General features: G+C 43.4%; 1 protein-coding gene, 1 long non-coding RNA gene and 1 pseudogene across 2 annotated transcripts in view; all 3 read right to left on the bottom strand.

The window, feature by feature from the left end:
- LOC126188701 (protein tincar) overlaps nucleotides 1–12,403 on the bottom strand; it is a 39,102-nt gene extending 26,699 nt beyond the window's left edge. Inside the window, exons 1-2 of the mRNA XM_049930309.1 lie at nucleotides 12,281–12,403; nucleotides 1,526–1,981 (exon numbers count right to left, since the gene is read on the bottom strand). Coding sequence (XP_049786266.1) covers nucleotides 1,526–1,981; nucleotides 12,281–12,403 — 579 coding nt within the window. The remainder of the gene's footprint in view (nucleotides 1–1,525; nucleotides 1,982–12,280) is intronic.
- On the bottom strand, nucleotides 9,727–9,844 carry LOC126189217 (5S ribosomal RNA; annotated as a pseudogene).
- A 5,732-nt stretch (nucleotides 12,404–18,135) lies between the features above and the next one.
- The window catches only part of LOC126187893 (uncharacterized), a 538,928-nt gene continuing 535,444 nt past the window's right edge, over nucleotides 18,136–21,619 (bottom strand). Inside the window, exon 4 of the long non-coding RNA XR_007537803.1 lies at nucleotides 18,136–18,273. This is a non-coding gene — a long non-coding RNA (uncharacterized LOC126187893). The remainder of the gene's footprint in view (nucleotides 18,274–21,619) is intronic.

The raw sequence follows: 21,619 nt of genomic DNA, 5'->3' as shown, positions 1-21,619 counted from the left end.
CCAAAAACATTAGATTATTCTATTGGAGACCCTGTACAAATAAAAGGTATTTGTCTTTTGAAGCACAGATGAGTCGATGTGCTATGAGCAACAATGTATTTCCCCCTACAGTACAGGTGCTCTACCATTACATATCATTTATGTGTGTATAGTTATCAGTTTTATGGCCTTGCAGAGTGGATGATTGTATGGAATGGTTGTGAAGTATATTTTTGTGTTAATATTTACATAAATGGATGAGGAAGTGAAAGGAAGGAAGAGAGTGAGATCTGACATTGAATATTTTTGAGTGCAAAGAGTTGCTGAACTTAAATTTGTCACCCAATTGTGGGTCACAATAAATTGTGACTGTGGTGTCTCCGTAGAACAGTGCAGACAAGATCTGAGATTTAGTTGAGGGCCCTTGGATACTGTACAGTGATCAGGAAATGATCACATCTATCCTTATCTTGTCACTCAAATACCCATGAGGTTAGAATTCACTTTATTAGTTCTTGATCAAGATTCATCTGTTGAGACAGTTTAACATCATTGACCATGAGATGAGTGTCACATGTTATACATGTGTATGTCATAATCTGAAGCTTTCGTAGTCAGGAGCATCTGCCTTCCTAATGAAATTACTCAAGAAGCTATTATCTACTAGCATATATGTAATCAACATGCAATGCCATTTTATAATAATTGGTGTTTGCTTCATCAGAATACTGTGAACTTTGCAAGACAGAATTAAACATGAAATTGGAGAACCTTGTAGTCAACTAATTAGATTTTCTGACTGATGTATCAGCTTTCAGATCATCCAGTCAGAGGTGCCGGTACTGGTGGCTGAATATATGTGAGGCGTGCTTGCGTGTGTGAAAGTGCATGTGTTTTCTTTGCTGAGGAACACTTGGGCCAATAGTTAAATGGATAACAGTGTTTTTGTTGTGTTTGCCTGCGACTCAATGGGTCATCTTTATTGTGAGTAGCAATCTATCCTATTCCTAATATTGCCCAGCATAGAAGATGTATGGGGCAAATGTTCACAGTGTAATAGTGAAGGTTCTGTTTGGTACTTGTTTGCCAGAGTCCTCTTGTTATCAGAACTTTCTGTCAAACATCTTAGTGCTATATGAAACCAAAATTTCCTGTTGAGCATCATGTGCAACATCACAACATTACAGATCTGCAATTAAAATTATAAGGTCCTGTCCATCAGGAACGGATATATTGTAAAACTATATAGAGACATAATACCCAACACTTACCACAACTGAAATTGTTAATTCCCATAATTGCACACATGGATGTGCTAGTGCTTATAAAAAATGTGAAAGTTCCTCTCTAGATAAGCTTAGCAACAGAAACATTGATAATAATGAGCAATAATGATCTGCTGAATCAAAATATTTGACTATATGTTTTGCAGTTTTCTTTACTGAGGTTTTGCACTCAGAAAATAATTTATTGCAATTTGGCACTCTGCACAAGAATGTAGCCACTTCCACTAATTAGTGAGTACAAAATAGTACTATATTCTCACCTTGTACAGAACGCAGACACCAGCATAGGCGAGCAGGCTCTGCACTCCATTAGCAAGTAATTGCAGTGAGAAGAGTGCTCCAAATGCCTTGTTGGTGTGCCAGAAGACAGCTGGGTATCGGACGGCGTAGACTAGTAAAGCGGCAGCATAATTGGCGAACTCTGCAGACACTGGCCCGATGGTCAGTGCGGGTTCACGCAGCTGATCTCCAGAGATAGCGAGCCTCGCAGCAGGTGGCACACTCGTGGTCATGTTGGTGGCAGTTAGAGGTTGTGGAGTGGGAAGTGCCCCACCAGTTGCTGGTGCACTGCTGTTGCCATCCGAGGCGGATCCCACTGTCGGACCACCTTCCACTACAGATAGCGGCGTTGTTGCTGGAGTTGTGCTCAGAAAACTCAGAACAACCAACCTATCACGGTTGCCAACGACAAAGTCGAGGTCGGTGTGCCATATCGCCTCTGAAAGATATAACAGTTCTTGTTATAACGATGAAAGATAGATCAGATGAGGCACTTTGTTATTCTATAGCTACATCATGAAAAGAACTTTGTTGATGTGGAACATGTACAATAAAATAACCTATGGATTACATATTTTACAAAATAACTGTTATGTTTACGTTTAATCTTCATGCCAAAAATTATAATAGAAGTAGTTCTACCTCTTTACCATGAACTCATGATGAAAGAATTGTTATTTTTAAATGATACTCACACAACTGTAATGTCAATTGAAGATCTCAATTCTGCACAGCCAAACAGAGGTGAATTCTGACTCTTGTTGCAAACTCCTTAACAGGTATTTCTAATACTGAACTATTTTGCTCTGCTTCTAATGTTTGCAATTTTTTTGTAATATGTTTACAAATGGGCAAAAATTTCTTCCATACTATAGGAAATGCCTCTAAATATTCTACATATACTCTGGCACAAAAGTGGTTGGATGTAGTGTATTAATAAATTATGAGACAAAATTGCTGGCCAGGACTTAACTTTAGGAGGCAATAAACAGACATAAAAGTAGTAGTGATGACACGATCCAAACTTTCAGATCAATTAGTTCCTTCCTCTGGAAGCAGAGAGAGATATGCTGGGGAAAGGTAAGAAGAACAAGCAGGGTACTCAGACTCTAGGATGAGAGATAACCACCTGTAGTGAAGACAAGGTTACAGGAGTCTAGTTCCAGCAGAAGTGGGACGCTGGACTACTGAAGGCATTGATACGTGTGTTTGTTGTCACAAATCATATTTGTAAACTGTAGTGACAATTTTAGCAGATGGATTAAAATAGCTGCTCATCATATTTTCAACTGGTACATTCACTGCAATTTGGTAGCTACTGCTGACTTTTCTCTCTTTGAGAACGGGAAGCTGCCAACTCATTATTTACAAATGCAACAAAAAGAGTATCAATATGCTCCCCCAGTGCTGTTATTCTGTTAATCCACTGATTTATATCACTGGTCCGCGGCTCTACCCTTTAAGTGCTACTCCTGTGAATATAAGGGTCCTCTGTTCAAACACTCTATAATACTGAAATATTTCTCCTTCCAAGTAACCCTGTGATAGTTCGTTGGGGGGCAGCTAGACTTGGGGGGTATGGAGTATTTTTAATATGAATAGTGACTTGTAGGCAGCCATAAAACAGTTTCAGTTCTGACCCTGTCACAAACCTGGGTAAATAATTTTGTTGAAAGATAAACACCTCACTACACTACATTTTTTCCCCTGACAGCTAGTGGGGATGGGGGGGGTTCTTGGTCCATACTAAACTCAGTAAGATCAGAAGAAGGGAAGCTAGGCCTGTAATCCATTGTAGTGTTAATATTCAGAAATGGATTTCTAAGGCTAGTGTGACAAGTATTGAAAGAGTTTTGTAAGTTTTCAAGCACACATATATTGAACTGTCATGCTTCTCAATGTATTTGAAGGCCCAAATTAAATTGTGCCCAATTTGTGGATACAAATTCGACAGCAAAATGACTAAAAATATTTCCATTAACACTTATTTATTTTGAAATAATGAGTTTGTGATTAGAGATAGCAGCCTTTGAAAAATATAATACTCATATCTAAAAGGAAACTAACTCTAGATTGGTTAATCAACATGCTCTAAAAAACTTCTGAAGAGGGCATCGACAAGAGGATTGCTTACGAAACACTCATGCCATCCATCGTAGGATATTGCTCAAATGTATCAACTGGTACTAAATATTACTAACGGAGGATATTGAATGAATACAAAGAAGGGCAACATGAATAGTCACAGATTTGTTTGACTTTTGGAAGAGTGTCGCCAAAATGCAGACAAACATGAACTGGTAGATGCTTGACTGGAGATGCCAGTTATTCAGCAAAAGTCTAATTACGAAGTTTCAAGGACAACTATTAAATGAAGAATATAGAGACCTTCATCATCCCTCTGTGTGTCACTTCGATAGAGACTGCAAAGAGATTAGATTAATTACTGCACACACAGAGTAATTTAAGCAGTTATTCTTCGCACAGCCCAAAACAGATGAAACAAGTGACTAAAATTGGAAAGTAGGATTGTGTATGGCAGGCATTCAGCGAAAAATCAATGGCTGGCATTTGGTTGGAATTGGGAATTAGTCATATGATGTCCCTAATTCGCTATTTTTGAGCCATCACATTGGATTCACTGCATTTCTTTGTTTTTGTATTACAACTTGTATTTTATAACAGTATGCCGTTTCAAGGCAGATCTTGTAAGATTTATAGCAAACACTTGACTCTAGGTACAATTTGTTATAATTAAATGTCAGGTAATGATATACTGGCTGTTAAAATCCTTCGGAAAGTTTAAGATGAATAGCAATAATGCTCAAAATTGTATGCAATTGCTGTGGTCATGTAGTCAGATACGTGCAGTTACAGAGTTGTAGGAGGTGTGTTCATGTCCTAATACATGCTAATATATGTTTTCTTTTTATCTTCACATTTGTAACACATTCCGGGACTCCCTTATTTATAAGTCAGAATTATGTTCTGCAATATTAGGTATTAATTACATATAAAAGTGTGCTCTCTCCGTTCTGAGTTCCTTCAATGAAACTGTTGTGAGGGAAACAAACATTTATATTCTTTCTTCTCACAAAAATTTGTGTGGGTTTTTTTTTCAATCCATTGTGATTCCCGACGGTGTGGTTAGGCAGGAATCTCGAGAGCACAGTACAATTTTTTGGCATATGAAACAAGCAGCAATCATATTTATAGACTTGCTTGTCACAAAAATTTGGCATCAATGAAATCCTTACCAATGCTTTCATGAATTTGGCGGCTAAGACAAAGATCTAGGCAATAACTTAACGAACTGAACATGGTTCAAGGTACAACCTGGCACTTTTCGCATAAAGAAATAAAATTCAAATACTGGTTGCATGCTTTTACCTGGCCCCTGGGCGGAGGATGCTGAGGGTGGAAGCTAGCGATCAGTTTGTAGTGCATTGGCTGCTAAGACAAACCGCACCTCCGTCTTCCACAGCAGATACTTTACAGCACATAAAACAACTGAATGTGTAATAGGTTAATGCATTACTGAGGTGACACCAAAGTTGACGATGAGTCGCTACAAGGACTATCTCATTTCCGTAAATAGTACTAACAATCTCTATGTACAACATCACATACGGATCAAAATTAATTCACAACGGCTGTTTATTGTTACAGTGGACAATACTGTTATGTAGTTAATGTTGGCAAGGACAGTGAACATTCCAGAGCGGCACAAAGTCAGCTAACTTCCGCCAATCACAGGGGGCCTAGTGAAAGTGTGGAATTAGTATATCAGTGGGTTTGAGGACGGGACGTCTAAGTTTGTAGAAGTAGCACTTAACCTGCAGAGCCACAGTGCAACGACACAATACAGAGCATTAACAAAATAACACCACTGAGGTGGGGTATGGGCGGCTATAGTGGCCAGGGAGTGTGAATTAGCCACCTGCTTTTATTCCCTTCGAGAGTGACGCAGCCTAATGGAGAACACTTAAAACTATTCAGAGACTTCTTTGGTATTGCCAGCGAGTCTTATGGAGATAGACGGCCGCACTCGTCTGCAGTGACATATTTTGTGTTTTCTATACATCTGATGAAGGGTAATTGACCAATTCAATTGCGTATATTTACAATGTATGTACTGCGACACTTAATGGCTACAGTTCTGGTAAAACGTATATTTTAACCTTGGGAACTAGATATTTATGTATTTGGTAGTTACGTATTGTCGTTTCCAGACAGCAATCAGCGTAATTTCGTCCAATCGGGCGAAGTGGCCAGTCGTCTGGTAGGGCAAAGCGGCCAAGTGGCCACTTCGCCCGAACATACTCTAAATAACTTGCTTATCTATTTTAAAACAACCGATTGATAATAAGAAAATAGTCTGTCTGAAAATACGTAGGTATACTAAAGCATTAATATATTAACCGATTGTTGAAACGTATGTTCTATTATTACACGAATGTGCTAAGATGCCGTCAAATTATTTGACAAAATCACTGCAACAGTCGTGGGTTTCCCAGGCTATGCAACAGGCACTGGAAGCTGTAAGAAAAGAAAAGATGTCCTTTGCAACAGCAGCCAAACAGTTAAATGTTCCAAGAAACACACTTAAACGAAGATTCCAGAAGAAAAGCCGTGCTATTGGAAATAAGAAGATTCTTGGAAACTTTAGATGTGTTTTCAACGAAAAGCAAGAAGAAGAACTTGTTAGCCATATTTTTGACATGGGACGAAGATATTATGGCATATCAGTTACTGATTTACGACACTTGGGGTTTCAACTTGCTGAGCGGAATAATCTACCACACCCATTTAATAAAGAAAAAAAGATGGCAGGCAAGGACTGGGTGGCACAGTTTCGGAAAAGACATCCAAACATACGACTTAGGAAACCAAAACCCACTTCAATGGCCAGGACTCAGGGCTTTAATAAAGCTAATGTGCAAAGATTTTTCAACGTTCTCCAGGAAGTGCAAGAAAAACACTTTTACCCTGCTCATAGAATCTACAATGTTGACGAAACTGATCTAACGACAGTTCAGTCTAGAAATTTCGAAGTTTTCTCTTGTAATGACAGACGCCAAGTTGGTGCTATTAGGTCAGCAGAAAACACCCTTTGTGATATTTCCCAGACAAAGAATGAAAGTTGAACTTCAAGATGGTGCTCCTCCAGGAACCGCATTTACCTGCCATCACAATGGATGAATATTTTCATGAAATGGTTTGATCATTTCTTGGATTACACAAAACCTACGGCTGACGATCCAGTCTTACTTATTCTGGATGGACACACCACCCACACAAAAAATATAGACTTCACAGAAAAAGTCAGAGAAAATCACACAACCGTAGTGTGTTTGTCACCACATTGTAGCCACAAACTACAACCTCTAGATGTATCATTTATGGCACCTTTCAAAACATTTTATGCCAGAGCTTGTGAAAAGTTTCTTCGAAACAACCCAGGAAGGGTAATAACACAATTCCAAATCAGTAAGCTTCTTGGAGAGGCATTTCTGCTGGCAGCTGTACCATCTACAGCGATTAATGGATTTCGTAAATGCGGGATTGTCCCTTTGACTCGTCTATATTTTTAGATGCAGATTTCGTTGCTGCAGAGGTGTGCATATCGGACATAGGCATGATCTGTGGAGAAAACTTAAATGATAATAGAAGGGACACAGGAAATGAGACAAACAATGGAACTGAAGGTGTTAAAGACGTAGTTAATATGTCTATGCAAATTTAGCAGCAAATAGTGAAGAAGCAGTTGATAGTCCTACTACTGAAAATGAAGCTGGTGCAGGAAGGAGAAGTGAGTGGCAATAACAATAATGAGGGCACTTTCATGGCTGACGCAAATGAGAAGGTAACACAGTCAACATCTTTTGCAGTACGCCCAAAAAATATTACAGGCCTACCTTTACCAAAATTCAAATTAGGCGAGCAGCAACAGCAAAGAAAGTAGGGGCAAAGAAGAGGTCAGGCAACGATAATAACCTCTAGCCCTTACAAATCCGAGCTGTTAGAAGATAAGGCGAAGAAGAAAAAGCAGATCAAGAAAAGAACAAACCCCGTAGAAAAAGAAATGACTAACACGTCTAAACCAGATTTTGAAATAAAAAGGCCTAGTAACAAAGTAAAAGTGCAAATAGGAAAGCTGGGAGTAAAGTGCAAAAAGCAGCTTTTTTTAGAATACAGTGAAGAAGAATACAGCAAGGAAGATAAGGACACTGAATGTTTCAATTGTAATGAGGCTTAATCTAAAGACACACTGATTGCAAGCTGTGGACTCATGAAGAATGTGCTGGACGTGGTGAAGATGACGACATGTTTGTGTGTGAATATTGTAGAGATAAGTGACTTATGACCCTAATTTGACTTTGATCTCATGACAACTGTTGCACTGTAACTTGGAAAGTAAAACTATTAACGTTTTGTATAGTCTGGTAAATTGGTAATAAGTCTGAATATTTTTTTCTCAAATTTAAATAAATTTCATTCTGTAAATGTGTAGGTTACGTTCTTCATTTCGCAATTCCTTTCTATTCACTTCGTCCTAAACTTGTTCTTTGAGTCTTTTTTACCTTTTATCCGCCTGTGGCCACTTTGCCCTACCTACTGGGCAATGTGGCTATTTTGCAGACATTCGTTTAAGCCCACTTCTCTACACAGAACAAGGTATTGAGTCTATAATGAAATTTTCACTCTTCAGCGGAGTGTGCGCTGATATGAAACTTCCTGGTAGATTAAAAATGTATTCCAGGCCGAGACTCGGACTCGGGACCTTTGCCTTTCTCGGGCAAGTGCTCTACCAACTGAGCCACCCAAGCGCGACTCACACCCTGTCCTCATGGCTGTACTTCCGCCAGTACCTCGTCTCCTACCTTCCAAACTTTACAGAAGCTCTCCTGCGAACCTTGCAGAACTAGCATTCCTGAAAGAAAGGATACTGCGGAGACATGGCTTAGCCACAGCCTGGGGGATGTTTCCAGAATGAGATTTTCACTCTGAAGGGGAGTGTGCGCTGATATGAAACTTCCTGGCAGATTAAAAGTGTTTCAGGAGTGCTAGTTCTGCAAGGTTCGCAGGAGAGCTTCTGTAAAGTTTGGAAGGTAGGAGACGAGGTATTGGCGGAAGTACAGCTGTGAGGAGTGGGCGTGAGTCGTGCTTGGATAGCTCAGTTGGCAGAGCACTTGCTCGCGAAAGGGAAAGGTCCCGAGTTCGAGTCTCGGTCCGGCACACAGTTTTAATCTGCCAGGAAGTTTTATATCAGCGCACACTCCGCTGCAGAGTGAAAATCTCAACTCGAAAGACCTGCACCAGGCGACCGGTCTATCCGACGGGAGGCCCTAGCCACACGACATTTCATTTCTCATTCTGGAATCTGATAGAAGTCTCTATGGTCACGCTACCATGATCGTTTGCGAGTCCCATTTCTGCTGTTTAGCTCGGGAGAAGCCAACTGAAGGCAATGGCGCACTGAAGATTTATCACAAACAAGTGACTCTCTTTTTACGATTTGTTATAATTAAAAATCAGTTATTGATATATCGGTGTTAAAAAGACTTTAAATGCAGATTATAGACATACACACAGTCGTCAATCGCGACGTATTCCGAAATAAACCGCAAATACTTGTTACAAGGAAGAACAGAAATACCTAACGGTAAAGCGACTGCTTGCGATAAGTGGGAAATCTGGATTCGAGTCCCAGTCCGGCACAAATTTTCATTGTCGCCATTGCATTATACTACTGATGGTTCTCCATATTCGCAATTGTGAATATATTTCATTCTCAGAAATTTCATTTTTTAATTAAGGCCTATGTTTGCTGCTAGTCTCGTTCTTCCAGCGTCACACTCGCAACAATGTACTCTTTCGTTTTTTAATCAGACTAATGTCACAAAATCTATCAAAGTCGCATCTGATAGAGGGCACTATTGTATGTAAATAAGATCTAATATTGCAGAACACAAAAAAAACACTCCATCTTCAGGCCACGAGTGGCCTACCGGGACCATCCGACCGCCGTGTCATCCTCAGTGGAGGATGCGGACAGGAGGGGCGTGGGGTCAGCACAACACTCTCCCGGTCGTTATGATGGTATTCTTGACCGAAGCCGCTACTATTCGGTCAAGTAGCTCCTCTATTGGCATCACGAGGCTGAGTGCACCCCGAAAATTGGCAACAGCGCATGGCGGCCTGGATGGTCACCCATCCAAGTGCCGACCACGCCCGACAGCGCTTATCTTCGGTGATCTCACGGGAACCGGTGTATCCACTGCGGCAAGGCCGTTGCTTTGCAGAACACAATTTTATTAAATTAATACGAAAGTCCAAGAATTTTTAACAAGTGCGAAGACGGAAAAAAATTGTGGCACCTCGTCGGATACGAACCTACTTCCTTCTAATTCTGACCTGCATCAGTACACTGTACCGTACTTGCTTGAAGCTGCACTACAGCTTCTGTCTTAATAACGATCTGACGACTTTTTAAAACCGATATTAACTGATTTTTAATTGCAACAAATTGTAAAAAAGAGTGACGTGTTTGTGATAGATCTTCAAAGAGCCGTTACCTTGAATTGCCTCTTCCCGAAGTGAACAGCAGAAATGGGCACCCTGGACTCGCAAAGGATCACGGTAGTGTAACCGTAGAGACATCCATCGGATTGCTCGGTAGTTTTGCGTCCCCGTTCATGATGGGCCCAGAGGCCTGTGCGTCGAAGCGGGTAGCGGATGTTTTGTTCATTCCCAGTAGGGAGGTCTGCTGTCGTATGTGCTGCCACTGTACGTTGCCGGGTGAGGCAGCACGCGGACATTCTTCGGGCTTCTTCGAGCCGACCGACGCTTTTGCATCCATATCATGAGCTCAGATGGAAACCCAGTTCTAAGCAAAGAAGGGAAAGCAGAAAGGTGGATACTGCGTGAAGAGTTTGACAGAGCACAAAAAGACCCCGGGAGTAGACAACATTCCATTAGAACTACTGACAGCCTTGGGAGAGCCAGTCCTGACAAAACTCTACCATCTGGTGAGCAAGATGTATGAGACAGGCGAAATACCCTCAGACTTCAAGAAGAAGATAATAATTCCAATCCCAAAGAAAGCAGGTGTTGACAGATGGGAAAATTACCGAACAATCAGTTTAATAAGTCACAACTGCAAAATACTAACGCGAATTCTTTACAGACGAATGGAAAAACTGGTAGAAGCCGACCTCGGGGAAGATCTGTTTGGATTCCGTAGAAATATTGGAACACGTGAGGCAATACTCACCTTACGACTTATCTTAGAAGAAAGATCAAGGAAAGGCAAACCTAAGTTTCTAGCATCTGTAGACTTAGAGAAAGCTTTTGACAATGTTGACTGGAATACTCTCTTTCGAATTCTGAAGGTGGCAGGGGTAAAATACAGGGAGCGAAAGGCTATTTACAATTTGTACAGAAACCAGATGGCAGTTATAAGAGTCGAGGGACATGAAAGGGAAGCAGTGGTTGGGAAGCGAGTGAGACAGGGTTGTAGCCTATCCTCGATGTTATTCAATCTGTATATTGAGCAAGTAGTAAAGGAAACAAAAAAAAAGTTCAGAGTAGGTATTAAAATCCATGGAGAAGAACTAAAAACTTTGAGGTTCGCCGATGACATTGTAATTCTGTCAGAGACAGCAAAGGACTCGGAAGAGCAGTTGAACGGTATGGACAGTGTCTTGAAAGGAGGGTATAAGATGAACATCAACAAAAGCAAAACGAGGATAATGGAATGTAGTCGAATTAAATCGGGTGATGCTGAGGGAATTAGATCAGGAAATGAGACACTTAAAGTAGTAAAGGAGTTTTGCTATTTGGGGAGCAAAATAACTGATGATGGTCGAAGTAGAGAGGATAGAAAATGTAGACTGGCAATGGCAAGGAAAGCGTTTCTGAAGAAGAGAAATTTGTTAACATCGAGTATAGATTTAAGTGTCAGGAAGTCGTTTCTGAAAGTATTTGTACGGAGTGTAGCCATGTATGGAAGTGAAACATGGACGATAAATAGTTTGGACAAGAAGAGAATAGAAGCTTTCGAAACGTGGTGCTACAGAAGAATGCTGAAGATTAGATGGGTAGATCACATAACTAATGAGGAGGTATTGAATAGAATTGGGGAGAAGAGGAGTTTGTGGCTCAACTTGACAAGAAGAAGGGACCGGTTGGTAAGACATGTTCTGAGGCATCAAGGGATCACAAATTTAGTACTGGAGGGCAGCGTGGAGGGAGACCAAGAGATGAATACACTAAGCAGATTCAGAAGGATGTAGGCCGCAGTATGTACTGTGAGATGAAGAAGCTTGCACAGGATAGAGTAGCATGGAGAGCTGCATCAAACCAGTCTCAGGACTGAAGACCACAACAACAACAACAACAACAACACGCGGGTGGCCCGCTTCCTTTGTGTGTGCGACGGATGGCGGATAGGAAATGCGCTTACCCCTGGGCAGGAGCCCCTCGTGCAGGAGGCGGGCGTCGAGCAGCAGCGTCGGTAGCAGCAGGCAGAAGGCGGAGGCGAGGTGCAGGAAGGGCGCGGTGGGCCCGCCGTGCGCCCAGAGGCGCGGTGAGGACGCAGCGAGCGCGGGGTCGGGGCGCGCGCCCAGGTGGCGGCCCAGCTTGGCGCCGTCGTTGGCCAGGTTGCCGACGCGGCAGCACGCCGCCGCCACCAGCAGCGGCAGCAGCAGCGCCGCCAGCCCGCACAGCGCCACCTGCGCCTGCACGTCCGCCGACCAGCCCAGCGCCGACGCCGCGCGCACGCTGCGCTGCGCCCCCTGCAAGCGGGAACATCTCCTTATACACTGCTTCGCTGCCGCGGGTGCAATGGTTCCCATCGTGTAATTACACTACTGGCCATTAAAATTGATATACCACGAAGATGACGTGCTACAGACGCAAAATTTAACCGACAGGAAGAACATGCTGTGATATGGAAATGATTAGCTTTTAAGAGCGTTCACACAAGGTTGGCGCCGGTGGCGACACCCACAACGCGCTGACATGAGCAAAGTTTCCAACCGATTTCTCATACACAAACAGCAGTTGACCGGCGTTGCCTGGTGAAACGTTGTTGTGATGCCTCGTGCAAGGAGGAGAAATGCGTACCATCACGTTTCCGACTTTGATAAAGGTCGCAATTAGCCTATCGCGATTGCGGTTTATCGTATCGCGACATTGCTGCTCGCGTTGGTCGAGATCCAATAACTGTTAGCAGAATATGGAATAGGTGGGTTCAGGAGGGTAATACGGAACGCCGTGCTGGATCCCAACGGCCTCATATCACTAGCAGTCGAGATGACAGCCGTGTTATCCACATGGCTGTAACGGATTGTGCAGCCACGTCTCGATTCCTGAGTCAACAGATGAGGACATTTGCAAGACAACAACCATCTGCACGAACAGTTCGACGACGTTTGCAGCAGCATGGACTATCAGCTCGGAGACCGTGGCTGCGGTTACCCTTGACGCTGCACCACAGACAGGAGGGCCTGCGATGGTGTACTCGACGACGAACCTGGGTGCACGAATGGCAAAACGTCATTTTTTCGAATGAAACCAGGTTCTGTTTACAGCATCATGATGGTCGCATCCGTGTTTGGCGACATCGCCGTGAACGCACATTGCAAGCGTGTTGTATTTGTCATCGCCATACTGGCGTATCACCCGGCGTGATGGTATCGGGTGCCATTGGTTACACGTCTCGGTCACCTGTTGTTCGCATTGACGGCACTTTGGACAGTGGACGTCACATTTCAGATGTGTTACGACCGGTGGCTCTATCCTTCATTCGATCACTGCGAAACACTACATTTCAGCAGGATAATGCACGACTGAATGTTGCAGGTCCTGTACGGGCCTTTCTGGATACAGAAAATGTTCGACTGCTGCCCTGGCCAGCACATTCTCCAGATCTCTCACCAACTGAAAACATCTCGTCAATGGTGGCCGAGCAACTGGCTCGTCACAATGCGCGTCACTACTCTTTATGAACTGTGGTATCGTGTTGAAGCTGCATGGGCATCTGTACCTGTACACGCCATCCAAGCTCTGTTTGACTCAATGCCCAGGCGTATCAAGGCCGTTATTACGGCCAGAGGTGGTTGTTGTGGGTACTGATTTATCAGGATCTATGCACCCAAATTGCGTGAAAATGTAATAACATGTCAGTTCTAGTATAATATATTTGTACAATGAACACCCGTTTATCATCTGCATTTCTTCTTGGTGTAGCAATTTTAATGGCCAGTAGTGTATTACGAGGTGCACTTGAAGACGAAGCTGGTAGTTCCGAAATCGATTACGCAATAAAGAAATTAAAAACGATTCTTGCAGCCAGAGGCTAATTTAATTACAGCTGCAAATCGTCACACGCCAGCATTCGCACCATCCAGTACGATAGTAAGTCGAAATGATGATGAAAGTAACAAGGAGTACCAGAAATTACATTAACGTTAACATAGAAACTGTAGGCCCCATTGTGGAAGAAGGGAAGGAATTCTGGTATTTCGGAGGCAAAATAACGCGTGATGAATGAAGCAGTACGGCATAAGAAAGAGACTAGCGCAGGCAAAAAGGGATTGTTGGCCGTAAAAAGTAGATTTGTACCGAACACAGGCCTTCACTTGAGGAAGAAATTACTGAGAATGTTTGTCTGTTGCGTAGTATTACATGGAAGTGATTCGTGAAAAGAAAGGAATCGTTGCATTTCAGATGTGGTGTTGACAATAAGGCGGACTGGTAACATAAGGAACGCGGAGGTTATCCACAGGATAAGCGAAGATAGGAACGTGCGTGAAACGATAGTACAAGAAGGGACAGGATAACAGATCACCTCCTGGTCGCATCTGTATACTTGTCTTGTTGCTGTTGGGTTGGCTGGAGCTAGTTTCTGATACCCATGGGAAGGAAACTCTGGACCTGCCTCGAGAGAATGGGTCGGTCTTTCTTTAATCCGGCTACATGGGCACTGGTCTGGGCTGAGCATGCTATTTTCAAGGACGAGCGATTTCCCCAGGATGTCGGTTTTACCAGCACCTGTTGGGAAAACTTTATTTCCTATTTATTGGCTTTCGGGACGTGCCGATTAACTTTTCTTCAATTTATTGGCTTTCGGGTCGTGCCCATTCAGCGATCTCAATAGTGGAATATCAATTACGACGATACGAACATAACGACAACACAACACGCAGTCCCCGAACAGAGAATATCTCCGACGCGGCCAGGAAGCGAACTTGGGCACCTCCGCTTAGCAATTTGCCGGGTTGATCGCGCAGCTACCCAGGCGGACTTGGAAAGCCCTGATAAGAAGCACGTCTTTGCTGGCTGCTATTAGTGGGAGCTGGGTTTGGCCAGTGGAGATGTTTGCATTTGTTGCTGAGGCTCATTGGCCGAATGGCCTGGACGTAAAGTAATTACGCGGAATGGTTTGTAGCTCGTGAAATCGACAAGTCCTCCAGGAGCCCTCGTAACGTTCAGCAGGCAATTTTTATACCCTCGGAGATGGTATTATAGAGTGTATTTCCGACGTATGTAGTGATCTGAAGTTATCAAGTTGTCCTCCCCGTGTGGAAAGTTTCGAAAGTGTGTTCAATAGGCCGGCCGGGGTGGCCGAGCGTTTCTAGGCGCTTCAATCTGGAACCGCGCGACCGTTTGGTCGCAGGTTCGTATCCTGCCTCGGGCATGGATGTGTGTGATGTCCTTAGGTTAGTTAGGTTTAAGTAGTTCTAAGTTCAAGGGGACTGATGACCTCGGAAGTTAAGTCCCATAGTGCTCAGAGCCATTTGAACCATTTTTTTGTGTTCAATAGCGCGGCGTGGTAACCAGCTTAATATCTGCCTGTTTGCAACGCGTCTCTTGCAGTTTATCAGGCGTTCACGTGTAGCAGAGCGTGGAGTCGTTAGCTGCCTGGAGGTATTGTTCGCGAACGAGGTGGGCTTGGCAAAGTGTAAAGGAAGACTCAAATTCCGTTTGTTACAGTGGTATATTTAAGTGTGGTGGTTTTGTGTGTGTCTTTCTCCTTTTTGAATTTCGACTTTTATCCTGTTTTGTTTGTAGAGGAGATTTCGTTGGGAAGAGGGGTGAGGGGGGCTAGAGACCATTTAAAACGTCGTTTTCGCTGTTTGCATTGCACGTTTCCCAATCCAGTGCTCGAATCCGAGAGTCTTTTGATAGGCCCGTTGATCAGTGTTATCAGAGTAACATCGATATTAATCCTGTATCGCAAGTCAAAGCGAGATGGGGGACCCTTATTTAGACTGATAGTATATGTGTAGTAATGCATGGAATTAATCTGAGTCAATCAGTAAACGTATCGATCAAATCAGCGGAACATTGCCTCGTGTAATTTATCTCGTGCGCTGTTCATCGCTACGTATGTGTGCAATTGGGACTTCCCGCAGCGCAGCGGAAGCTCTGTGGATGAGACGAAAGGGACATTTCAATTGCACATGTTTTAAGACATGACAAAATAGCTCCTATTTACTAGAGTAGGCATGGCCAGCTTATGGCGATCCGCGGGCCTGTTTCACATACTCACTTAAGCTCGCGTACTGCCTCGTCACGTGACACGACAGCAGCAGTTAAAACTATAGCATCCGTAAAGTTAATATTTGAGGGGTAACAAAATGATGTGAATGGCGCCCCTTTCCCGACACACCAAGCCCAGCCAACAAGTTATGAATCAAAATACTGGCATCTGAGAGTACATGCATTTTATGTTCATCCAGAAAATAGTTAAATTGATGCCACCGAGAAGAAAGACGAAAACTGTGAACTACGGCAGCATCGCATAAATCTAACATGTTGGGCGCTGTGAACTCGACCAAGAGCCAGCAGGAGTGACTTTCTAACAGCGTACCTATCCAGCGGAAATGAAAACACAGTTTTACAGTATTCTATTTTTTAATTTAAAACCAAAAAGCTTAGACTATCATCCTTGTGCCGGCTACCTGGTCTCCTTCACATGTAAGGGATATTGCAACCAAAGCTGGCTACCGGACCATTTATCTGTAGCATATCCCAGGTAATTGCTAGTAATTTAGGAAATTTTTTTGGTGTTAAATTAAAAAGTATGAATGCCATAAAACAATGTTCTCATTTTTTCCATTGGCTGCCATACCGCAATAGCAGCATCCTCAACATATAAGTTCGAAGATATAGCACCCCTGACGTCGTGTTTATCGATAAAAATTTTAACCCGGCCCTAACCTTTTCGACTTGCCATCACAATAAATTATACATCAAAATACACCTTTTCTGGAGAACATGAATACTATCAAACATAGAAGCTCTCATAATTAAACAGAAGAATACAGCACAACAAAATGTGTGAAACGTGCAAAGCGCTTCACCGTCTCCCATGAATTTCTTCGGCAGAACGGATTGAAACTAATGGCGAGCCACATCCGGTCTTCGGGCCGCTGGTTTTCCACCCGTGCACTAGAGGGAGAAGTATCGGCAAAAATTGTGGGGGAAACAGAGATTGGTATGTACCCGACAAATATTTGAAGACGTTGAGAGTAAGCGCTGCTCTGAGATGACACAGGACAGCAAGTCTTGGCAGAGCTCATCAAAGTAGTGTAAAGACTGATGGCAGAAAATAAAGTGATCCGACGTTCTGTTACGTAATGCCCCCGTGACCGAGGCCCAAGAGAAAGACAGGCCGCGGCGCGTACGTCACGAAGGTAGTCCTGAACTCGCTCGCTCGCTCAGCTCAGCAGACAAAATGCGTTTCTAAACCTGTTAACTCGCAGCTGGGCGTGTAAGTACTAACGAGAGTTGCATCTTCCACTGGATTCTGCTATTACGAAGTCTTTCTTAGTAACAGTACTATAGCAAAATTTAATTTAAGATCGATACTCGATATAAATGGTATAACGGCGTGTTTGTAGCATTTAGTCTCTTCTGTTTAAGAGTACTCATTACATGCTGGAAGTGGTACCTTACGCAACTGATAATCATTTTAGCATGATTTTATTTTATTGTACGCCAGTACAGCCGTAACAAATTATAAGTAGGCCCATGGACTTCCCATAATTAGGGTCTATAGGACTAATAACAGTAAGATTCCATAGTAGCGGATTTCAGTAGAAGATTCAGTTTTCGTTTGTACGGACACGCCTGCTTACGAGTTAACAGGTGTAGAAACGTAGTTTGTCTGCTGATTTGAGCGAGCGCAGGACTAGCTTCGTGACGTACGCGCCGCGGCCTGTCTTTCTCGTAGGCCTCGCTCGTGACTGGGCTTTCGACTCGCGTTGCTCCCGTAAAGGAGGAGCAGGCCCGCACGCACACACACACACACACACACACACACACACACACACACACACACACACACACACACGCACGCAAGACGTGGACGCACCTGAACGGCGAGGAAGGCCTGTATGGCGCCGGCCCAGAGGCCGTACCAGATGCTGCAGAGCCCGTTGGCGCGCGGCCGGCAGCCGCCCCTGCCCGCCTCCTCGTCGCGCCGGCGCTTCAGCAGCGGCGCCGACGCAGACGTCGACGACGCCGCCTGCACCGCGTGCTGGCGCGACGGGCCCGCCGACAGCGACGACTTGAGCACGCCGCCCCCGCCGCCTCCGACGCCGCTCCCACCGCCGCTGCCGCCCCCAGCTCCGCCGCTTCCGCTTCCTCCGCCGCCAGAGCCGACCTCGCTGCTCGTATCGAATGGCATCAGACTGCCTGTCATCGACATCCTGTCCTGGAAACACAAACGGAATCGCTGTTAGCGCCTTCAGTTTCGCCTTATCGATGTAGTCACTGTATTGTCTGTAACACTAAAACGACTAACCCGGTTCATGCTGCGCTGTCCCAGTTGCAGATTGTCTAACGGTTTTCAGGAGCAACACAAAATTTACTTTGAATATTTCTTGTAATTACTGACCAAACTTAAAATTTTAAATACGTTGATAATCTACTCATAAAAAGGTGCACTGAAGCGTCAAACGAACTGGTACAGACATGCGTATTCAAATACAGAGATATGTAAACACGGTTAATACGGCGCTGCGGTCGGCAACATCTATATAAGACAAGTATCTGGCGCAGTTGTTAGCTCGGTTACTGCTGCTGCAATCGCACGTTATCGACATTTAAGTGAGTTTGAACGTCGTGTTGAAGTCGGCGCACGAGCGATGGTACACAGCATCTCCGAGGTAGCGATGAAGTGGGGATTTTCCCCTTCGACCGTTTCACGAGTGTACCATGAATATCAGGAGTCCGATAAAACATCAAATCTCCGACATCGCTGGGGCCGGAAAAAGATCCTGCAAGAACGGGACTAACGACGACTGAAGAGAATCGTTCAACGTGACAGAAGTGCAACCATTCCACAAATTGCTGTGGATTTCAGTGCTGGGCCATCAAAAAGAGTCAGCGTGCGAACCATTCAACGAAACATCATCGATATGTCAGAAGTATGTGAGAAGAAGCACGCAAGAAGCTCACGTAGAAGGAAAGGCACGCTTTCGTCGCTCGTCTGCATTTGCCAAGCATAGCCAAGCCTAGAGGACGTACAGGGACTTCAAAGTAACTACCCTCTTTCAAATAACTAACCACTACTGGAAAAATCCAACAAACATTATAACAACTGCAGCAAAGGAAACAATTGATATATTAACAAAAATAATACACAGACGTATTAAGAACAAAATTGTAGTCAATTTAGCTGAATACCAATATGGCTTCCGAGAAGGCAGAAGCACATGTGAGGGTATATTATGTCTTAGGAGGGTAACTGAAGAAAGCATTAGGGCCGAAAGAAAAAAATTACACAGCTTTTGTACACCTTCGACACTGAAACAAACTTACCTAAATTCTAAATTGATTAATCTAGACTAAAGAGATAGAAGAATGAAGAAAAAATATACAGATGACACACAGTAACAGTAAAGTAAAAAATACGCAAAAAGAAGCTAGAATTAAAGGTGTCAGACAAGGATGCATCCTCTCTCCATTCCTATTCGACATCTACATAGACTATGCAATAAATGAGTGCAAAGAATACTGTAAAGGTAGCAGCCTAAATGGAGAAAGAATGCACAAACTGAGGTATGCGGATGACATAGCTGCGGCAGCTCCACATGAAAGAACTCTCCAAAGAATCTTGGAGCTTATGGATACAGTCCTAAGGGACATGTACAAAGTAGAGATTACGTAAAAAAAAAAAAAAACAGAAATACTCATGCGTTCCAAGAGGTTAAAAGACGTAAACATTAATATTAGAAGAAATAAAAAAAAATATACGAATATTTAGGCGGTAACATAACAGAAGATGAAAGAAGCAAAGATTTAAATAAACAAAAGCAATATTCATGAATAAAAAAAGAGATTTGTTGAAACAATGTAAGTACTGCAGTGAGGGAAAAGATGGCTGACAGCTGCTGCATTTGGAACTAATTTGTCTGTGACTGCGAAACGTGGACAAGAGGCAAAAATGAAATGAAATCTCTTGAAACGTTCGGTGTATGGTGCTGCAGACACCTGTTAAGGACAAAGCAAACAAATAAAACCACCCACCGTAAAGTCCTGCAAAGTACCGGCGAGGCAAAGCTATTCATAGAAACAACAGGGCAAAGTAAACAGAGGTGGATTGGTCACATAATACGACACAGACAGTTTCTTGTAAATGTTCTAGAAATAACATTACAAGAAAAGGTAGCCCGAGAAAAAGAGCGACTGGCATTTTAAAAACAAATTATACATAAATCAGGAGTCTCTAATTATGCGGAAATCAGAAAAGTTAATTTGTAATAGATCCAGATGAAGAGCTGCCAACAAGGTGGAAAGATTTATGATGAAGAAGATCCTCTTTCGACGAAATTTGATATCATAATAGTGGCGGACGAAATCTATTTGAAATACTCTTTTATCCACAAATGTCTTGATCGTATTGGTGCACATATTACACTTTACTGGTTTCGATTCTAATGAATAGTCATCAGAACGAAGTACTGTAGCAAGAAGAAACAAAAGTACAGAATGCTATTGTATATACACAGTTATAAAAATATTAGCAAGTGTAAGCTACAGGGAAAAAAATATACCTAGTACCTTTCGAGTGACTAGCTCACGAGACAAATTTTAAATTTAAGAGGCAGAGAAACGTTCGCTTCAAAGTTAATATTCATCCAGACACAATCTACTCCGACAAAGCCATAATTATGTTTTTTAGTGATTTTTTACGTACTGATTGAAATCCGTACTAAACTTTGGCAGGACAAGAGAGCAATGTGTATGGAGGTACTTCAGCGCTGCCTTCTTTTGTTGGGATACAGCTCTCTTTTAATCAGGAATAAAAGGCAAACAGTTCTGCTATTGCAGCGTTCCCGAGAGTATAAGCTGTGGCGGTTATGCAACCTGCAAAGCGAGTGAGTCCCGCAGGTAGCATCAGCAATTCCTGCAGGGGCTGTGGAAGACAGCTGGAGTTGCGGCGAGCGGCGCCGAGGGACTCGTTCGCAGCCGCGGCTTAACGCTATCGATCTGCCTCCATAGGACAGAGCCGCCACTGCAAAGAGTACGCTGCACCGCACCACAATAACAACCGTACTGCCGTATTGGCCATTCCTTAGTCTGCCACAATCTGCAACTAGTCAGCGCAGTTACTTGTCAACTATGCACACAAACACGGATACCCTCAAAATGAGCGCAGCTACACTTTGTAATCAAAAGTATCCGGACACCTGGCTGAAAATGACTTAAAAGTTCGTGGCTCCCTCCATGGGTAATCGTGGAATTCAGTATGATGTTGGCCCACCCTTAGCCTTGATGACAGCTTCCACTCTCGCCGGCTCACGCTCAATCAGGTGCTGGAAGGTTTCTTGGGAAATGACAGCCCAATCTTCACGGAGTGCTCCACTGAGGAGACGTATCGATGTCGGCCGGTAAGGCCTGGCACGAAGTCGGCGTTCCAAAACATCTCAAAGGTGTTATATAGGACTCAGGTCAGGACTCTATGCAGGCCAGTCCATTACAGGGACGTTATTGTCATATAACCACTCCGCGCACAGGCCGTGCATTATGTACAGGTGCTCGATCGTGTTGAAAGA

Source organism: Schistocerca cancellata, chromosome 5, assembly GCF_023864275.1.
Source record: "Schistocerca cancellata isolate TAMUIC-IGC-003103 chromosome 5, iqSchCanc2.1, whole genome shotgun sequence".
Lineage (NCBI taxonomy): Eukaryota > Metazoa > Arthropoda > Insecta > Orthoptera > Acrididae > Schistocerca > Schistocerca cancellata.
The sequence above is the reverse complement of the archived record's forward strand: the minus strand, read 5'-3'. Positions and strand labels throughout refer to the sequence as shown.